General features: G+C 38.4%; 2 protein-coding genes across 3 annotated transcripts in view; one reads left to right on the top strand and one right to left on the bottom strand.

The window, feature by feature from the left end:
• The first annotated feature begins 6,307 nt into the window (after positions 1-6,307).
• ppp1r3c2b (protein phosphatase 1 regulatory subunit 3C2, duplicate b) lies at positions 6,308-11,664 on the top strand. 2 transcript variants are annotated; one of them, XM_079896229.1, is made up of 3 exons: positions 6,308-6,454; positions 6,560-6,641; positions 9,921-11,664. In XM_079896229.1, exons 2-3 carry the CDS (start codon positions 6,628-6,630, stop codon positions 10,675-10,677), a joined length of 771 nt encoding a protein of 256 aa, XP_079752355.1. In that variant the 5' UTR covers positions 6,308-6,454; positions 6,560-6,627; the 3' UTR covers positions 10,678-11,664. The 2 variants fall into 2 exon arrangements, with proteins under 2 accessions (XP_079752355.1, XP_079752356.1); XM_079896230.1 differs by having other exon boundaries at positions 6,310-6,334.
• Positions 11,665-13,140: 1,476 nt separating this feature from the next.
• phyhip (phytanoyl-CoA 2-hydroxylase interacting protein) overlaps positions 13,141-22,515 on the bottom strand; it is a 26,156-nt gene continuing 16,781 nt past the window's right edge. Inside the window, exons 3-5 of the mRNA XM_079896228.1 lie at positions 17,897-18,071; positions 15,934-16,051; positions 13,141-14,715 (exon numbers count right to left, since the gene is read on the bottom strand). Coding sequence (XP_079752354.1) covers positions 14,181-14,715; positions 15,934-16,051; positions 17,897-18,071 — 828 coding nt within the window. The 3' untranslated portion in view covers positions 13,141-14,180. The remainder of the gene's footprint in view (positions 14,716-15,933; positions 16,052-17,896; positions 18,072-22,515) is intronic.

Raw genomic sequence — 22,515 nt, 5'->3', positions numbered from 1 at the left:
TTGGACTATTTTAACGATGTTTTAATAACTATTCTGGGCCGGTGAGTTTCGGTCACACTGGAAGCCTATGGAGGAGTCAAAATTCTGTCAGATTTCATCAAAAATATCTTAATTTGTGTTCCGAAGATGAACGAAAGACTTACATGGTTGGAACAACATGAGGGTGAGTAATTACTGACAGAATTTTCATTTTTGGGTGAACTAACCCTTTAAGGCCTTAAAACACATGCAAAAAAAGGTAATATGTTTTATTTAGCAAGCATGTACCTTAGATAATAGATGGAAAAGACCATTTACAGACAATACAGGCAATTTACTAAGGAAATATAGTAGTTTTAAAGGTTTTTAACAGTTATCGAGGTAGGACTAGTATGTGAAAGTAGTTTTTATAAATAATCTCCAATATTTAACGAATGGTTCTCTTGACAGCGGCGGTCCTAGAGGCAAAGTTGCTCAGAATGAGGAGTTCTACCAATGCGGTATGAATGTCGTGGGCACATGTGTAAAATCACGTGAAATACAATCCTTTACACTCGTGAAAAACACAAATGCGCCCCCCGGTGGCCGTGACTTTAACAGGCCCAGCGAGTTTCGTTCCGACCAACCTCCGTTAACCTCGTCTGACAGCTGCTCGAAATTCTTTGGCCGACGGCGGCCATGTTTTTCGAGATACGCGAATGTCCTCGTAGAAATTCGCGGCACCTTGGACAAAGACAGCGCATGTCAGTTTTCAAGTCAATCGGACTGACTGTTGCATAGCTATAGCCATTTTCATGTTTTTTTGTTTTTTCATTTCATAGCGCCACCAAGTGTCTAGTCAATCAAAATTTCGACTTTTTTAAATATAATTATTGACAATTAGACTCCAAAGAATCTTTCTGCACTGGTTTGGTTTGGTTCTGATTGGGTGAAAAACCTAGGACTAGTTTGCAAAATTAGTTTTTTCAAAAAATCCAAAATACCCGAACATTTCGTCAGGGTGACGATTGAATCCAATTTAAGAAACTTGAGTCTGCGACGAACGGTTTAGGAGTTATGAGTCATTACGTACTTTTGAGCGCTGTAGTGCCCCCGTCAGGCCAATTGGGGCGAGCCTTGGTGACATTGTAGACGATGAGAGTACTACCATCCCTCAAAGTTTCAAGTCTCTACGACTTAGGTTTGGTCTGCCTGATCAGTTTTAGGGGAGAAATTTTGCATTTTTTAACAATTCCAATAGGGTTTCAGCGGTATGCACTTGAACACCTAATAAATTTTAACTCTTTTTGTCTATACAATAAAAGCCAATGGGGTCCAAAACAACACTGGACCTAATTGACTTGTACAGACAAAAAAACTAAAACTTAAACTTCAAAATATCATTTGTGTGCTGAAGAAGAAATAAAGACATATAGGTTTGAAAAGACATGTAAATGTCAGGTGCAGAATTTAAATGTTTTTTCTATCCCTTTAAAGGACATTTAATTAGAAATTGATGTGAATTGCTGTTGTTCATTTCTCACTACTTTACCACACCCAGTGTTCACTGACGTCAATAAATGACTTTCTTGATAAAGTGGGGATTTTTGAAAACAGTCAACGTTAACTTATTAGCATCTGCCACAGCTTCCGATTTCACACTGCCTTCCTTCAAGCGAAAGGAAGTTACACTGTCCATCATCATTACTGGCATAAACCATAGAGAACTGTTCATCTGTTTTCACAAAACTAGGTCACAGTCCAGCGATTGGCTAATGCATTGTGCAAATATACTGGAATGAATAGTGAAGTCTAATGTTATGAGGCACAGGAAGTTCACACATCCACCAATTGTGAGGAAACAAACAAGACATCTGTAAAGTTGCATGACGTCTTAAGGCAACCTTGGGCATTTAAAAAACATTGCTTCAGATTTGAAAAGTGATTCCCATCCAGAGGGTACAGTACACGGGAAGATTTGGATTTTGCCAATCAAACTGCTATCAAACTAAATACAGTTATAAAATGAGATTTTCTGCCTCAGGTTGAGAGGAGGTCTGTTTCAGTTCAAAATTGTCTGTTATGATAGTGTTGATGATGCTAAATGATATCCAGTATGAGATTATATGAACATATTTCCGGTTTGGTGTTGATGAAGGGCTTCTTGATTCTCACTGACGGTTTTGAGACAAAAGAGGTTTGGAAACACAGCTCTTGGGTGTTTTGTCTTTCTCTGACAGACACCCACGGATCCGCTTGAAGTCGTTTCAAAGATCTGCACAGCGGTGCGTTTCTGCCAGATTCAAGAGCTGTCATCATTATGCTTTTCCATCCTAAAAAAAACAAGTCAGACATGTCACATCCAGAGTCGTATCTCATTTTAACTCTGTAATGTTTTCAGTTTGATGCTTTCCCCCCAAAAAACCCCCAAGTTTGATAATGTCAATGTGATTTTACCCAGCAACATGGCTTTTTATGACTTTTTAAAGCAACACCAAAGATTCTTTTGTACCTTAAAATAATGTTTCCACAATGGTTTCAGTGGTTCATCAACTCGTAACAGGGTGAACGGCACTTCTGCATTCGCTTTGCGACCCTCTATCGGCTATAACCGCACTATGCAAGTTTGCCAGATCTGTAGCAGATCTGTAGTTCAAATGAGACATAAGAAACTACAAATTTGACTGGCTTTACTGCAAGCGTTACCATAGCCGATAGGTGGAGCCTATATAAAAAATAGCCGTTTCTGATGTCGTAATACATCATACTTTCATAAAATCATGCAACATACTCTACCTTGTCTGTGGACATCGTTATTTCCAAAGCCGGTGCTGGATAATAGCGTGTGTGCGACGGTAGGCTGTGGAAGGCTAAATTATTTACAACAGCGGTAATGGACAATTCCACTTCCAACCTGTAGGGGGACCGAAGAGGAAAAGCGCTCTGGTGTTGCTTTAATTAATTCAGTGATGTTAAACTAGCAAGCTAGTTTTGAAAGCATAAGATAACACCCTCCCTTCAGAGCGTCTCCAAAGCCACGCCTCCTTCAAATCACATGAACGCACACAGCAGAGTCTGCAAAGCATTACGAGAAATGGCATTAAATTACCTCATGTCTCAAAGCACATGACATTACAATAATAATGAGCGTAAACATCTTAAAGAGCACTGACCTGTACCACCTGACTGCTGCAGATTCATTTCGGCGTTGATGGTGTTGCCACTGAAACGCATAAATCCGAGTCTGAGGACGTGAACAGCTCCGGGTAGAACCTCACGGGTTGCCATCTCTTAATTACGGTAATTAAGACGTAGACGTGGCGTGATAAGCTCGTTGTTTTGGTTCGGGAGTAACTGTAAAGGCGGCTGCAGTTTGTTTGCGGTTCTCGGTGACTGTGGGTCTGTCCAAATAACCACACTTGCAGTCTTTGCACTTGACCACTTGTCTACTTACATGACGTATTTATTGTATTTGGCCCAAGTGTTCAAGTGGACGTGAAGACCGCGGCTGCGTCCGAAATCACATTCTCTCTTGAGTAGGTACTTATCTTGAATAAGTAATAACTTCACGACCAAAAAGTATGTTCAATATAGTATGAGTTTGTGTATGAATGTAATCTGGACGTACTACATCCGCCATGTTGTCATTATCATGTGACCTACCAGCGTCGCTTCACTGTCATTCATAAATCCTGTGGCCTCATGGGATAGTAGTGTCCATCATACACACCTCAGAATCTCACCAGAAGTATTAGATCATCCGGGGGACATTTATACTCTTTTATGAGAACTGTGAATTCAGACATACTTCTTTTGTCACATACTGTTTGTCGCCTACTATATAGTAGGCAAGTCTGCATGTTTGATTACTTTTGATTACCCGATGGGACAGACTAATAGTGTTTACCGCTTAAAATGTAAAGCATTAAAAATGTCAGCGTTTACCGAGCTTCACTTAGATTTTCAATAAATCAAACTTATAAATGTCTGTTCAGTAGTCCCTAAGTAGCTAACAGACACAATTTAGTAGGCTAATTGTGGTGTTACTAATAAAAAGCAGTTTCAAATGTTGTAATTTGTATCAATAAAATGTGCAACACTTTGTTTTACCACCAAATTATCTGTAGGCTAATATCTAATTAATTTAACTTACAGTGGAATGTTTCCCTCGATTCCGGGGCACGTGAGTTCCTGAACATGATGCATTATGGGATATGCTAAGCCTCGAATATCGCTCCGAAGTGGTATTCGAAATAGTGTTGGTTTGTGTGCTTTAAGGGCACTGAGTTTTGACGTTTTTAAGACCTGTGACAGTCTTGCGCACACAGTTCCTGTTGCATGCACACACTCTCACACACTCTCCCTAATGCAATGATTTGACGAACATTTTTTGGTCCTGAGACTTCCACTTGTACATTTTCTAATATTTAGACCATTATTAATTGCTATCAGGATATGGAAAATATTGCCTACCCTTTAATTTAGATGTTACTATTTTTAGGTTACCATTTTTCCCAGGGTAAATGCCTTTGATGAATGTATAATTGGGTTTTCCTATATTTTCTATCTATACTTTTGGCCCTGTTGACTTCAAGTCTAAAGAAAATAAAGTCTCTAAGGTTGTGTTCACACTTGTAGTTCGGTTTTCTTGGTTCTTTTGGTTCAAAAACAGAAAATAATAAATTTCGTCCTGGTTCACTTAGTGTTCTCACTGTCATTTTTAAGACAAAAAAAAAAGAAATTAAAAGTATTTTGCAACAGAACTTTCCGACCATCCAAACTTTTGGCCGACTTTTTTGGGTCGCATCTTGTCCTGTTTTTGGTTCATTTACATGTCTTTGGTCTGTGTTGTGTTCATATTTCAGGGTGTGTTCACACTTGGCATGTTTGGCTGGATTAAATAAAACTCGATGTGATTGCTCTGTTAGTGCGGTTCATTTGAATAAGTGTGAACGCTGCCATCCGAACCAAAACAAACGGACCGAGACGCTGAAAAAATTAGCCTTGATCCACTTCCAAACCAACTCTGGTGCGGTTCGAGTTAAATATGAACGCAACACGGACCAAAGACATGTAAACCAATCAAAAACAGGACGTGATGTCACAAGAAGCTGACCAATCAGGTTGTGAACATATCCCTGTGCCTTTAGGTTCGGTGTTAAAATGCCAATCTGAGTGCTAATCGGACCAGGACTAAATTTATTTTATTTTTTGTTGGTCCAGAGCAAATGAACCAAGCGAACTGAACTAAATGTGTGAACACAGCAATTCGTTTTAATCTAACCGAACCAGCCAAGTGTGAAAATACTCTCACACCGCAGTGGAATTTGCAACGGACTGGAAATTTAAAGTTAATCAAGCATATATGGGTGTGTTTTTCATTTTCTGTTTATCCTTACAGAATTGTCATTTGTACTGCTTTTCATCACCAAATTTGTTCTTTTTTCTCGAGCAAACAGTCAGTGAGTCAGTTTGGCGTTCCAGGCATTGACTGGCAAAGCCTCAAACCACACTGATTCCTGTATACGTGCAGAACGACAGCTCTGATATGGTGATGGTGAATCTCTCTCTTCTTGCTCTGCCTCTCTTTGTAAAGGAAGCTCAAGCATGAAGAATGAAAGCCTAATGAGGTTAAACATCACGCTCGCTGGTTTGCTTCATGGGTAAATGGCCCCGAGGAGTTTTCATGCTTTTCCTCATTGTCCAAAGGCATAATTATGTTAATTTCACTCTTGCATAAATGGCATTGAATAGAAATATCATCACTGTCTTTCCAGATTCGTTGGAAGCATTGAGAATGGCATAACAGCCACTCATTATGTCAAGTAAATGAACCATGCATATTAATACATTTCTTATGCACAAAGCCCTTTTTTGTAAATAAATAAGCAAGCAAGCAACTTTATTAATATAGCACATTTTCAAAGTTACCCCAAAGTGCTTTACAAAAATGGCACTTACTAAGTAAATTGTTATATAATCCATCCACTTTAAAATAAAATAATCCATAATTTCTTAAAATGGCATGTCCATGTTCAACATTTCTTTGCTCTTGCTTATTTGAACAACTATTTTATTGTATACAACAAATATTTTTTGGTATATTGCATGTATTGTATTGTTGATATAATATGTGATTTTCCTTATATAGTGCATTCATATTTTTTCTTAAATTCACGTCTCTTGATACTTGTCAAGTTTGCCCTAGGATTTAGTCTCCTATACTCTTCAGCCCACAGATCAGGTCATAAATAGCTGGTCAAGTCCTGTCCTGTGTAAAGCTCATTGGCTTGAGTTTGGAGGAGGGATCAAGCGTCTATAAAAGATGAAGTGACGCAAGATCTCACATAACGCTTCCTGAAGCTCAACCGAGGTAGTCAGAGACATCACAAACGTGTGTCCTTTATTACAAAGAATATAATAAATAAACAATACAAAAGATATAATATTTTTAAGGATTTCAGCGGAATAATGCAGTGATCAAAATAAAAGCAGAGTAAGATTATAATTTTTTTACTATGTTTTAGAAAGTTAGGTAAAATTTTTATTTTTTCTAACTTGTAACTTGTAATTAAAACCACTTGTGTGTATGTTTCTACAGCGTCGGCTCAGTTTAAAGTGTGTGGACACTTTTGGGAAGAGGAATTTTGAAGGAGGATTTTCACGAAGATGACTTGTGCAAAGTAAGTTTATTGTCTGATTAGGGCAAAATAGCAAACCCAGGGATCCCAGTCCTTGAAAACCTAGAAATATTGGGGAATAAAAAAAAAAATCTGATTGTTCCAGGACTAGAAAAGTAATGTAAAGTATTTCAAATTGGTCACTGAAAAGTCATGTAGTCAATATTTTTGTAGTAAAACTCAACTTCAACTTTACTATTTGTGAGTGCAAAACAACTGATTTTGAGATAAGGGACAAGTTTTTTTAATTTATTATACTTTGATATATTTGTAGCTATACAAAGGTCTCAGCTAATGAACCATGTAAGGGAACATTTACATTTATTTACTTCATAAACTTAATTTGTCGACTCCGTCAGACGCATTAAAAAGCTTGCTATTTTAATTTGATCCACACAGCAACAGTGTAAAGTCTTTAAGTATGTAATATGTGACCCTGGACCAACAATACATTGTATGGGTCAAAATTATCGATTTTTCTTTTATGCCAAAAATCATTAGGATATTAAGTAAAGATCATGTTCCATGAAGATATTTATTAAATTTCCTACCATAAACATATAAAACATGTATTTTTGTGAGTTGCTGCCGCAAAATCACGAACATAAATGAACAACTTTAAAGGAGATTTTCTCAAATGTTTCGATTTTTTTGCACCCTCAGATTCCAGATGTTCAATAGTTGTATCTCGACCAAATATTGTCCAATCCTAACAAACCATAAATCAATGAAAAGCTTATTTATTCAGCTTTCAGATGATGTATACATCTCAGTTCTTCAAATAATTGACCCTTGTGACTGGTTTTGTGGTCCAGGGTCTCATATGGTGTTCGGTACAGGGGCCGTGATAAAAATACATTCTCTAGATTTAGTTTTGACACTTTTATGAACAATCCAGTTCCTAAATTCCTAAATTCTCTACCCTCCTTTTTCATATTAAGCATATATAACCAATGATCTTTGGTAAATAACACATAATATAGTGTAGTTCAGTTGATGTTGATGTATTCTAACACAATAAATTGAAAAAAATAATAAAATATTTTTTCAATATTAACAAAAACCTTCATCTGACGGTGTTGACAAAGGTTCAACTGAGGTTACAACAGATTTAAGTATTAGCAAATGTTTTTTCAAACAACTGATTGATAAGACAACTAGATTAACTAATATTACATTTAATTCAACGATCCTTCCAGTTAATGTCCTTACAAACAGGTGTGAGTGTGAGTGAGTCAGTGTGTGTGTGTGAGTGAGTCAGTGGGTGTGTGTGGGTGTGCGGGTGTGTGGGTGCGTGTGTGTCTTCAGTAGATGTAAAGATGTTATCTATACATGGCATGTAAATCAGGCCAAATTTATACAGTATGTAAATAAAATCATGAAACAACCTTAGAATAATTCAGACATAACAGTCAGACATAAAACCTGAGTTGACAAAATTGAATATTGTTTTTTATCTTAACCACATGTAGTTGTGGTTAAGATAACTCATTTGTAGCTGCCTTAATAAACACAACAAAAATAACAAGATTTATTCAACAAATATTTACAGAAACTATCACACTGGAAAGTCGGAGTTGACATGTTAAAACAGAGTCTCCAACAATGTGTGTTTAGTACACACTGCCCGGACAAAAAGAGGTTGCTGTTTGGATTTCAATAGGCAAATGCTTAAGAGTTTATGATTGGATCATTATTGCAGTGATTATTATGTTTCTAGCATGTTATATGAGTGGCAACAGCTAATTGACGGAGTTTGTAGCTTTTCATTTCTTAAACATGCATGTATGAAGACTCATCATGGCCATTATCCAGGATGACAATGTCAAGATTCATCCGGCTCAGATTGAGAAAGAATGGCTGTGAGGAGCTTGAAGAATAATTTTCACACATGAATTGGCCTTAAACTCATTGAATTGGACTCTTGCTTTATCAATACAAGATCTTGACCAAAAAAATAACGTCTATTTCCATCAGGAGGTGCACACATTTTTGGCTGGGCAGTGTTTAAATCTTTCAGGATTATGTGTCCAACTGTGAGATCCACAAAGAGCAGGAAATAGGAAAGGGTTATAATCTATTATTTTATATAAATTATATAAAAAATATAATCCAAGATTTCATTTTTGCATTGTTTGATATCTTGCAGATAAATGTCTATTTTTGAATTTGTTGAATTCTTTGTAGGCAGTTTTACATTGTGACCTCATGCATTTTCCAGAGCATGTATTTAAGATAATACTAAATAAATTAGTTAAAAAATATAACCGATGATTTCCCTGAATATAGATTTCCTTTAGATGCAAGTTTAGTAGTGTTATTTTTGTTGTTTTCAATTTTAACATAAATAAGTCTTTTGACATGTTTTCTCCCTTATCTCATGAAAATGTAAAAAAAGTTTCTAAACAGTGTTTGACATTAACACCCGCCAACCCACCAAATGCGGATAGATTTCAGCAGTGGAGTGTAACGCAGTCACTCATACTGCCCTTACATCAAAAATATAGATTTTTTTATACATATCGATACTGAAATATCTGAAACTCAGAATAGATACGATACCAGCGTCTCTTTCTCTCTCTCTCATCTCCCCGACAGCGAGTGACACACAAACCCGCCTCTCCTCACTCACTCGATTATTTGCGGCAAGTGCGGCACATAAAGCCGCCTCTCAGTACTAAACTGAGTTCTTTTTTGCTGCTTATTGCTCTTAAACAGTCAAATACACACAAAATAATGTCAAAATGCCGGTCTTGGCCAGTATTCACGTAAACACAGTCAGTTTTAAGTGAAAGTAAACAGTTAAGAAGAAAACGCATGTGTAACAGTATATTGGATCCGTGCGTCAGGTCTTAAAGTGACAGTAGCCTAATAAACCTGCTAACAAATTGCGATAATATTAAAAATATCTAAATGGCAGTTTTCCCCCATGGTGTCGATGTCAAAATTGTGGCCAGTGAAAATGCTGAGTGGCGAGTGACTTTGGAAAAGCACTAGTCACAGCGGATGCTGAGCAATGTCAAGCCCTGATTCTAAAGTAAAGCGAATCCTGCAAATAATCATTGGTTACACTTTATTTTAAGGTGTCATTGTTACAGTGTAATTATGTATTTAAGTACTGAGTACTGTTAAGCAACTACATGTACTTACTATAGGGTTAGGATTAGGATTTGGTTGAGGGTTAGTTGCATGTACTGTTATTACTATGGTAAGTACATGTAACAAGGACACTGTAAAATAAAGTGTTTCCTAATCATTTTATCCCATTTTTTCCTGCTCCAGTGTGATGTCGCGGTTCGGCCCGCCGGTCTCCATGAGGTCTGTGGACGTGGGCTTCAGGTGCAGAGGCTCTCCACACATCAAACATCTTCTCACGGTGTCGACTCCCAAACCCCTGCGACCCTGCATCTCCCATCAGCCGGTGTTTGAGTTCACACACACTCCTCCAACAGGCCTGATCAAGAGCGGCCGCAGGGAGAAACGCGTCGCGTTCGCGGACGCCAAAGGGCTCTCGCTCATCACAGTGCGCTTGTTCTCAGAGAAGGAGGACAAACCCAGCCACCAACCGCTGAAAATACCACGAGCTAAGAAGATGATCTGCTCTACAGAGCCCGCTAGTAAGACCTCAGGGTTGAGTCTTGGGTTCGATCCGCCCTGCAGAGATTTCCAGGCGTTCAGAACGAGGCTTCAGGATCACATGGTGCTGTTGGAGAGCTGTGACGTCACCAAACGCTGCATTCTGGGTACCGTGCGCGTCAAGAACGTCTGCTTCGAGAAAGCCGTACACATCCGGATTACTTTCGATTCGTGGCGCAGTTACCTGGACGTCCCGTGTGCGTACCTGGATCAGTTTTACGGGGAACCTGGATCTGACGTGTTTGAGTTTAACATCAGCGTTCCTGAACGGATCGACCCGCGCGAACGCATCGAGTTCTGCGTGTCTTACTTACCGGCTGTGCTCGGTGCCACCGAATGGGACAATAACAACGGCAAAAACTATTGTATTAATGTGTGTGGCGCTGAATCTGCTGTTGTCTAACGACAGCGTCACTGCGTCTGCAGAAAGACTGACAGAATGAACGACTTTGCTCATCTTTGACCCGTTTAGCACAGAACTGACCGAAATGCTGTGCCATGATCACTGTTTTCAGATTATTACTATTATTATTTTTATGTTTGTGATATTTAGAAATCTAACAGAGGTTTATAAATATCTTGCGGAAATGTTTACTGAAGCTTTGCACACTGTGGATAATGTATTTTTATGATAAATGTTTAATTATATCAAATACATTTATTTTTGAAGATTAAGCACTAACATGTTTATAAAGCCCTTTCGCACTGTGGATGACTTAAAGTTTTTATAGTACGTATTTTATTATATATAAAATAAAGAGTGTTTAAGGAATATTCACCTGGATTCATAAGGTCATCATTTTTTGTGTTTATCCTTACTGTTATATTTATCTCAGACAAGATAATCTATTTTTATTCTGTTTGGGGTATCTAATTAAGTGACATTATGTTTCTAGCTAAGACATATTTTAATGTAGGACATGACCTAGTATTCCTCAAGGAGGTGCAATCAAATCCCAGGATGTTTTTGGCTTGGTCACTAAGTATAATCCATTTTAATCTATTAATTACCAGGATCGGTGACCTGACGTTGGCCTTTGGACTGACGTATGAGAACCCTTGATCAGAAAACATGTTTACCTGTGTTGAGAGATTGTCATGTTAAATGCCTTGCGTAAAGAAACGATCCCTGCTGAGGTGTTGTAATTGATTTCCTTCATGTGAGAGTTTTAAAGGTGCTGATAAATCCTGCTCTTATCAGCAGACAGACAGACAGAGAGATCAGTGTTTGTTCAGACCATGGTTCAGACTGATTATAAATGGCCTGTTCATAATCAGTCCTGATCAGATTACATGCAGACGCTCTCAGTTATCAAATATTACCATAGAGGTTTTGGAATCCACATCATTGATGATTTGATGGCTCACATTATGGAATATAAACTGACATTAATTGAAAAAAAAAAAAAAAAAAAAAAAAAAAAAAAAAAAATATATATATATATATATATATATATATATATATATATATATATATATATATATATAAAGCTTTAAATATATCATAAACAATTTCAGGCTGTTTTTTTACTGCATTTGATATGCTTTATTCAATTTATTCTCCGCCACTGCTTTGCTTTGACACGTGACTCAGAAGCAGAGATATGTGAATGTACACAGAGGTCGCGCCATTTTGACAGACAGGGTCATAAAAATTCCGTCATAATCTATAATGATCCTACCGGTCATTTTAATTTTCACATTTTAATGATAATAAGCCATTTAATAGGTTCGGTTTTTGTACATATTTTCATTTTTATTCACGAACTTACAGGACAATAGGCTATTATGCATTTATTTATTGATGAAGAGAAAGTTGAACAGAGACTGTGCGTCACTTTTCAGGTTTCATCATGAATGTTTGTCCAATAAATCGCAATAAGCTTTGTGCTTTGTTAATTGTGACATGAAACAAAGTCTCAGCTTTTAAATTCGGTGTATTTTTATCACAAAATTCAAACAATACCGTTTTTGGCGCTTTTTGATGTGGCGCGAGAGATCACTGTAGCGCCTGAGTTCAAGCGAGCAAACGCGATCAATTACTTCCTCTTTACTACGTTATAGAACGAAATAAACATGAATGAACATTAAAAAAATATGTTGAAATATACAGTCCAACTTACCGAAATCCATGTAATCGCTTAATCAGTGTTTCAACCGCAGAAAGACGATTCATTGACCATTAACTTGATAGTCAACAAGAGCGCACTCGCCACCAAGTGGACATGAGTGAGAATTACAGTTAAAAAGTTACAATGCATCACTATTTGTGTAATCTGTCAAAATCACTGCTAAAAAAATTAGCGAGTACGAGTTAACAAGTAGGCTACCATATTTTAATAAGCTTTTTCCAATATTTTATGTTTCAAAATGACTACTGTCCATGTTGAGAGCTGAACTGAAATACATTCATTCTCACACAAACAACATACAAAAATAACATGCAGAAAGTTTCAGAAGTGTTTTATTTATTTATTTTGTTAAAGCATTCTGTACAATTAATTTAACATTTATATATATTTCAACAGACACAAATACTCATTAGATTCATATTGATTACAGATGGTTCAAAACCAGGGATTAGACTCTGACACCTCAAATAACTTAATATAAAAATAAAGAGAATCACTTACATAATTCATTAAATATGATTTACACATGATTAGTCTTAAAGGGTTAGTTCACCCAAATGTGATTGAAAATGATCTTATAATTTACTCTCCCTCAAGCCATCCTATGTGTATATGACTTTCTTCTTTCAGCCAAACACAATAATTGTTATATTAATATCCCGGCTCTTCCCAGATTTATAATGGGAGTGAATGGTGCCTGAGATTTTGAAGCCCAAAGAAACGTATCTATCCATCCATCCATCCATCCATCATAAAAGTAATCCATACGACTCTAGGTGGTTAATAAAGGCCTTCTGAAGTGAAGCCATGCGTTTTTGTAAGAAAAATATCCATATTTGTAACTTTATAAACTATAATCAATGGCTTTGGGTAACGGCAGTACGTAGATCTGGCTGAAGAGTGACCTCTGATCCGACGCTTGGCTTCAGAAGGCCTTTATTAACCCCCTTGGGTCGTATGGATTACTTTTATGATGGATGGATGCACTTTTTTGGGCTTCAAAATCTCAGGTACCATTCACTCCCATTATAAATCTGCTAATGTCTGTCATAGAGTTTATCACTACTATAATAAGGCCTAGAGTCAGGATATTAATATAACTCTTATTGTGTTTGGCTGAAAGAAGAAAGTCATATACACATAGGATGGCTTGAGGGTGAGTAAATCATGGGATAATTTAAATTTTTTGGGTGAACTAACCCTTTAAAGAAGTGGATTTATAGCTGAGACTGACTCATACAAGTTATCACATGGCTTCAGAAGACTTTCAATAAAAGACATGATGAGTAAAAGATGAAACATTTTTGGGTGAGCTGTCCCTTTAAGCTCTGAGCCGTTGACTCACAGGCCTTATGGCTCGGTTTCATAACAAGTGGAGAGTCTATCAGACCAAGACCTCATTCAGTTCTCATTATTTATTCTTTCCTCTTTTTGTGAAAACCTTTGGCATGTCCCAAAACAAATCCCACAGTGAGAATGTTTATCCGGCTTCTCATGATAACGTCCATTTCCAAATCCGTTTTTACCGGTTGCACTTTATATGACAGCATGCATTCACTGTAAAAAAATATTTTCATTATTTGTTATCACAACTTTTTATCTTTTGTCAAATCAATTTAGATAATTAACGTGGTTCAAATTACATAATATTTTGAGTTTCTATTGAGTAAAATAAACCCTTCATTGCATTAACTAAAATTTTTAATTTCAATCAACTCAACATTTTAAGGCAACCAGGTAACTTACTTTTTTAAGTTAAACCAACAATATTTTTTTAGCGTCCCACGCTGATATTGCACACCTTACAGCTCGGGTCTTTTTTGGCGTTGGCAGTGGAGAGGCTCATGAGTTGCGGACGGCCACTGATCTGAGCCAGGATCCCGTTCTCCAGAAGCAAAGGCTCTGTGAACAACACCTCCAGAATCACATCGCTGGCGTGACAGAACACGGGAACGTCTCCGGCCGTGTACGTCAGGAAGGGATTGGCTGTTAGGTCCAGTCGTGGAAGCCGGGTCTTGCAGAAGTCGTCCCCCTCCGATCCAGCAGGGGCCAGCACCAGCACCACATAGTGGTACGCTGTGTACATGCAGTAGAAGTCAGCGAAGTAGAGGTTTGTGCTCGGGTTGAGGAGACGTTCGGCAGAGATCTGGAAGCGTAAAGCCCCGTACGGGGAGTCTTTCGGAGGGAGGCCGGTGTCGAACTCGGTGTTGCAGCTGAGGAAGACGCCGCGTAGCTTTCCGTTGATCGGCGAGCCGTGACTTCCACTGTTGTCTTTGAAAGACGGGAGCATTGCACCTCCACACTCTGATCTATGGAGAGAGAATAATCAATAATACAACACTAAATCATAAATGTCAAAACTGAAGTCGGCATGAAATGAAAATGCACCCTTTTTTTTACAGAATGCATATTGTGAACAATTTATCTGAGCGTATTAGGGGTGTAACTAGGGCTGCGCGATTATGTCCAAAATCACAATTGTCGATTATTCCTTTGAAATTGTAATTGCGATTATTTATTATGATTATCGCAATTTACATTGAATGATGTTTTGAATAGCTTTATAACAGTGGTTCTCAACTCGTTTAGCCATGGGACCCACATTTCCCCATGGTCATCAGCGCATTAGTAATGTGGTCCCCTATAGCCGGGTCTACAACACGCGTACACTCTGCTTATCACACACACACACACACACACTCTGCTTATTACACGCACAGGGTGCAGCAGCACACAAACATGCCAAATATAAAAAATAAAAGGATTACAATGTAAAAGATTATTATTGTGTACATAAAGATATGGGGGAATCTGGCTTGTCCTGTAGATGGTCTGCTTGAGCTTTAACCTCACACACACACACACACAGCTTTATCCTCGCGCACGAGCAGATCCGTTTCCTCGCTAGAGAAGCATTCAGTCTTTCCACTATCAAATTCCGCCATATAAATAGCAAATCCGCCATGGCGCTAGCGCAACTGGATTTTAAAGGGAATGGGAGACGAGACTCTGATTGGTTTATTGCACGTAAAGCCCAAAACACACCCATTATCATTAAGAGAATAGAGAAAACCCTTTTAGACCATGCGCCGGGAGCACCGACCATTTTTCCCGTTGTTAAATGAGCAAAAGTGGATTCAGACACAACCTAAATGCAGTCCAGAATGAAGCCAGACATGAATGTCAGTTTTAAGCAACTTTTTATCTCTTCCCCCGCCAGCATTTTTCAAAAAAGTTGCCAGCATTTTTGATAATTTTCACAACATTTTCATGGTCCCCAGAATATTTTGTTGTACGAATATCTGAACATGCAATATGTTAAAAGAAAGAACAGACCCTCAGCTTTTAAACAAAACAAACAAACAAAATTAATTAAAAAAAGCAATTAACATTTTGAACAAAAAGCTGAGAAAATCACGTATTTGTCAAAGACTCAAATCCCGAAGACTCGCGGCAGATCAAAAATCAGTGGAGTCAGAGCTGTCAAGGGAAAGATATATGTAGAAAGCAGTATAGATGACACTAACCTCACATACTGGAAGTATTCAGGACTCTGATTGCGGTAAAACACGGAGAACCTGAGCGGCCGCCCGGCAGCGGCCTGAGCTTTATCTAACAGCTGCTGGAGATGATCCATGGCATAATCTGCACAAACACATTAACAACCATGATTTATGAGTATAACATAAGTGCTTCTGCTGCAGTATGTCATTTCTGTGCCTCTAGAGGTGCAGATATAGGGTGTATGCGTGTGACGTCACCGTCGGCCGGAGTGGCTGCGGTTACACACACTGAGTGGCAGCATTGGTTTTCAGCGTGAAACACACAAAACATCTAAAAGGGTAAAAAGCTTCGAGATTGACTGTTCAAATAGATTTGACAAGAAATCTGAGGTATATTTTTACAGACTGCCGAAAGCTACAGAACAGAGAAGCAAATGGATCGCTGCGATTCACAGAAACAACTGGATTTGCAGTTATAATTTTGTCTCATTATGCTGAATTTGGGATAATATCATACCCTATATAGCCTATTGTATTGACAACTCATCAATTAAATATTTACCATCGTACTGTATATTCTGCATAATTGGATGTTTTTAAATAAACACTGACAAAAAACTATACAAGTTTTAGTGCTGGACAATATAATGATATATATATATAACATTGATATAAGTGATCACCCGGATTTAGATCTATATTGTATTTATATAAAGCGTTCACAGGCAAATTTGCTTTATGTATTTCCCCGTCGTCTAAATCAGGCTCATATAAATGTCAGGAAACTCGATTCCTGGCGGCATGTCAATATCTGTGGATCACTGGATCTTTGGTAAGTTGTAAAGAACACTATATCGAGTCCAGCCTTTAGTTTAAACTCATATCGTTTGTTCTACTCGTGTTTTCGCAGTTTCCCCTATTAACTCCAGTCACTCAGCAGCTCTTCTGCCACTCAGTCCGGCTGAGGGAGTGTGTTCCTGCAGGAAAGTGACGTCAATGCATACCCTCTATTACAATTGTTTCTGAACAGGTTTCCCAAGCCTCCAGCTGTTTGCCAAACTTAGCCCCTCCCCCAAACTTAAGCTATTGGTTGAGCCTGTTGCTGTGCTGCTCAAACAAACAGAAGCTGCTCACTGCAGAGCAAATGGGCGGAGCTTACATGTAGCTCCTCCTCGCTAGAGCTCCAAAGAGGAGGAGCTGGTCGTCATTTGACTCTGCAGTGAGTACCACTTGAAACAAACAGACAAATGATTTGAAAGCACCACAGAGTCACAGTGTTTACTTTTTTTAAGATCCATGAAAGCCTTGTAACACTGAAAACATTACACACATTTAAAGGTGCTGTCTGTAAGAATGACTGTAAGAAGCTAGTGGTCAAAATAGGTACTGCAGTCCAAATTCAAAATATATCAGAGACCGTTGTTTCCCTCTCCTCCTCAGACTCGACGCTCACGCAGGTTGCCAGTTTGAGGACACGCAACAGGAGCGAGCGCAATTGACAACAAAAGCCGTGGAGACTTACACACTGTAAGTTAATTTATGTGAGTTGATATCCGTAAATGTGAGTTGATATCCATAAAATCACTGTGAGTTGATTTATCCGCATTTTAATATGCTCTCGTTCATAGAGATTTTTAGATGGATATTGAGGCTTTTTTGGTTGTGTGGAATCTGCAATCTCTGACCAGTTTGTTTGCTCGTTTCCATGGCTGCGATACGCTGTGTTTCCCGCCAACTGGCATCCCGGGGTGTCGAAATACTATTGGCTGAGCTGGGAGTGGGCGGAGTCACACAGACCAAAACAGAAACCGACTGACAACACGGAACGTGTAAAATAATAAGTAAAATAACTGTTTTCAGAGAAACGAGTATGTGAACTTAGCATGTTTCCTAAATATATGCGAACATATTATGGTATTTTTATGCTTTAGTAGAGTAAAAAAGTTACATACAGCACCTTTAAACATCAATTAGCCTCTCTGCTTACCCCCGGTGCAGAACTCCACCACTTGGCTCCACTCAGACACTTGATAGTCTCCGTCAGGCTGTCTGATGGCGGTCTGCACTGCCACACAATACTCCGTCCGAGGGCTCAGGAACCAGTGGCCTCTCACAGACATCGGCAAAGGTCCTGCTTTAGCCACTAGCTTGGTGGGAACATCCTGAAAAGACAAACACCAGAGGGCGCCGTCAGATTTGTTAGCCTACGGGGTTTTTGTTCTGCTTTCAAGAGAAGAATAACCAACCATGGGTTTTCAACAGTCGACTGCTTTTGTTTGTTCGACCCCTGCAGCCTTAAATTCACCATAAAAAAAAAAAAAAAATTTAAATAAATTTTTATTTTTATTTTAAGTAAAGTAATGATTAAAGCTGCAGTCTGTGGTTTTTCCTCTTTGTCGCCATCTCTGTTCGAAATCTGCAATTGCAGTTAATCGCGGAATTTTCAACTTTATGTGGGTTGTGCCTCGGCACGGCACAGCACGGATGAATCCAATGTTTTGAGGAGAATGTGCGGCTGTCAGTCACTGCCGGTGTGGATACTGGCATTCGCAATCACAGATTATACTTTTTGAAGTATGACCAACATAAGAATTTTCACTGGAAAATGTCGTCTGAACAAGTAAGTAACATCCACTTTTGTTCTGACTAACTAAGAGGAAAAAAGCATTGCGCGCTGATTAAATCTAACGATCGCTTATCATATCACGTCAAACCGTGCAAATTATACTTTGTTCTCAAATTGTTAATGTTAACAACATCAGCATTGCGTGACTACATTTAATGCCCTTCCGATATTTAGGGGTTCAAGCACGAAGTGCTGAAACCCTATTGTAATTGTCATTGTTTTCACATGGGCCGGTTGCAGTCTCTTTTTTTCTGTAGCCACTCCGAAGTCTTTCGCGTTTTACAACGGGTGAATCTCCAGTCGTCACTGGCGATTGTCGTTTGAACCTTTCTGGATCCGCCATCAAATTGATAAGTTGAATTATATCCAGTGCTGTGAGAAAAAGCTATAAATCTCCTCCTCCAACATCCTCACACTCATAGCCGACTAGCCGAGACTCTTCTTTATGTGGACAGATGTGACGTAAACATTATTACAAGCTTACCGTTTTGAATCGAGCTAAGGCAAGCAGATAGTTTTGAACACTGGCTGGTTATGTACTTGCTCAAAAATTTATTTTGGATCATTTTTAACCCAAAAAAGTTACAGACTGCAGCTTTAAGTAATTTTTAAAAATTATAATTAATTAAAAATCAGATTTATCCATGTACATCATTATTATTATGTATAAATTTATGTGCCCTCATAAATATTTTAATCAGAAGCTCTTCCCCTCCCTCTTGCAGCATCTCTTCTCTTCTCTGATGACGAGGGCGGGGCAATAACCTGTCAATCACATCAGATCCACCAATAGCAAACCACAACCATCCAATCAAATCCCCACAGACAAAATCAAGCCCAGCCCACATTTGTTCTCATTTGAGAAGCCGGATAGGGAGAAAAGGCTATCGCAACTTCCATTTCATGCCGAATTTAACATTACATATTACGGATATACCAGATGCAGAAAACTACAGTGAAAAATATTTCACTAAGAAATTACTAGTAAATTTCACAAATAGTTACAAAGAAATGGCAAGTAACACACTGAATTGAACATGAAATATAGTAGAAAGACTGAAATAGTATTTTCTTGTAAAACATACTCCAATAGTCTTTGTTTTACATATAATTGTTTACAGTGTAGCACAAAATTCCTATAACATTATGGCATTATATAAACATGTAGACTGTACATAATTATTTTAAGCGCATTTTTCCAATTCCAAACCATATCGATGTAAATAATTACTCAGTATAATATTCAAGTCATATTTAACTATTTGTGACTGAGCTTGTTGAATACATTACACAACTTTGGCCCAGACTTTTGCCACAATTTACACTCTAGAGCCAGTGTGCAGATTTGAGCTGACAGATAGTGTATGATGAGCAAAGACTCAAATTTTTTCATCTTCAGATTATGATTCAATCCAGCCAGAGAAGGTCAAACATGTTGGATATTTAAAACATATTTGGGCCCTATTTTAACGATCTGAAACGTAAGTATCAAGCGCGAAACGCAAGTAACTTTGTGGGCGGATCTCGGTTATTATACCGGCGGGATAAATGACTCTTGCGCCCGACGCAAATCTAAAATGGGTTGGTCTGAAGTAGCTTCATTACTCATAGGTGTGGTTTGGGCGTAACGTGAAATAAACCAATCAGAGCATCATCTCACATTCCCTTTAAGAGCAGGCGCGCTTGTTCCATGGAGGATTGCTATTATAACGGCGGATTTGCCAGACACACGCCAGGAGCGGTTCACAGCCGAGGAGACCGACAATTTACACAATTGTAAATTGTGGCAAAAGTCTGGGCCAAAGTTATGTAATGTATTCAACAAGCTCAGTCACAAAGAGTTAAATATAACACAGAGAGGTGACATTGGGGATGGAGAAACACACCCAAATTAGCTTCGGTTAAACAGGTGTATAATAATATGGGTAAATGTGTAAGCTAGATTTATGCCTATTTTTTCACATCTTCATGGACACAACAATGATTTACCTCGTGTGTTAATATTTTTCCTTGTAATAATGTATGGTTTTCTAAAAATGAAAACTGCTGCTTCAGTGTAGATGAGAGAATCAAAGTGTATGTGCGTTGTGCACACGCTACATTATGACCAAGCATGCGCCCTTAAAATAGCATATGAATAACATGCGCAACACGCCACTGACTTTAGACTGGGTTTCTCCTGGTCTGTGGCGGAATTGTTTTCTGAAACTGCAAAATAGCACCAGGGAACGTTTGCGCCGGAACACGCCTCCTCTTTGCGCTGAACCGCCCCCGGGAGCGCAAGTTCATTCCCTAATTTACCGACGTGCGTCTGTGGAGGGAAAAGTCCGCTGTGCGCGGGTGCAAAATAGGAATGATACATGCGTCGGTGTACAAAGTCAGTTGCGCTGGGTGCAAGATAGGGCCCATTTATTTCACTTGTCATTTGTCTCATAGCAACAAGGCGCATGTTTCTGCGTGAGTTTGTAGTGTTCGGGATGATGTTTTAAATCTGCTCAGTCAGCTGGGTTAAAAAAAGCGTGTTGAGAAGAAAAGGTGCAAAACAGCTTGTCAAGAGTAAATTGTGAAGGAAGCCTCAAGCCTCCTGAGCCAGCAGAACTGTAACTTACCCAGAGCGGGTGTCAAGAGACTGAAACACGACTCTGAAACACAAGCTGAAACATCAATATTGGACAAGAAATACTTCAAGAAATATTTCTCAGAGGTTTTATGGACAATTGGTGGGACTATGACTGGATCATTAATGGACACACGGGGAATAGTTTAGGTCAGTCACTAGCAAGTCAGCTTATTATTGACTGCTTACTGCTTACACACGTTTTCAAAACTATTTCTCCTTTTTTCAAAACTCTACACACAATTCCCCAAACTGCACACACAAAATGCAAAATGCCTCACATCTCCTTCAAAATGTAACACTGCATTCAAAATGCCATAAACACAAGTCAGAATGAAGCATTTGCGTCAAGTCAAGTCAAGTCAAGTATTTGTATAGCGCTTTTCACAATACAGATTATATCAAAGCAGCTTCACAGTATTAAATTAAAATAATACAACAAGGTTTGTTTCTAGTGGAATTTATTGATTGATAAAATTAAATATCCCCAAAATATCCCCAACTGAGCAAACCAAAGGCAACAGTGGCAAGGAACCGAAAAACTCCATCAGGTGACCTAATGGAGAAAAAAAAAAAAACCTTGGGAGAACCCAGGCTCAGTCAGGGGCCAGTTCTCCTCTGGCGTTTATGAACTAGAGGTCGGATTTAACTGTACGATTAAAAAAATTATATGAATACCTGGCTGAAGAGATGCATCTTTAATCTAGTTTTAAACTGGGAGAGCGAGTCTGAGCAACGAACAGTATCTGGAAGACTATTCCAGAGTTTTGGAGCTAAATGTGAAAATGCTCTCCCTCCTTTGGTGGATCTGGATATCCTAGGTATGACCAAAAGCCTTCAATTTAGTGATCTTAAAGAGCGCGATGGATTATAGGGCGATAGAAGATCCGTTAAATAGGCTGGAGCTAAGCCGTTTAGGGCTTTATAAGTCAGTAGCAATACCTTGTAATTAATACAGGACTTGTAGTGATGTTAAAATCTGTGTTATATGATCATATTTTCTTGATCTAGTAAGAACTCTAGCGGCTGCATTTTGGACTAACTGTATCTTGTTTATTGAGGATGCAGGACAACCAGCTAATAAAGCATTACAGTAATCTAGTCTTGAGGTCATGAATGCATGAACTAACTTTTCTGCATCAGAAACTGATAGCATATTACGTAGCTTAGCAATGTTTCTAAGGTGGAAAAAGGCTGTTTTTGTAACATATGAAATATGATTTTCAAAAGACAGGTTGCAATCTAGTATAACACCCAGGTCTTTTACTGTAGAGAATAAATGGCATCAAATGGCAAACACTTCTTTCATAATAGTAAATTTTTGGATATACCATGTAAACAATATTGTTCTAAATCTAAAGCT

This window comes from Squalius cephalus (genome assembly GCF_949319135.1).
Source record: "Squalius cephalus genome assembly, chromosome: 16".
NCBI lineage: Eukaryota > Metazoa > Chordata > Actinopteri > Cypriniformes > Leuciscidae > Squalius > Squalius cephalus.
The sequence above is the reverse complement of the archived record's forward strand: the minus strand, read 5'-3'. Positions and strand labels throughout refer to the sequence as shown.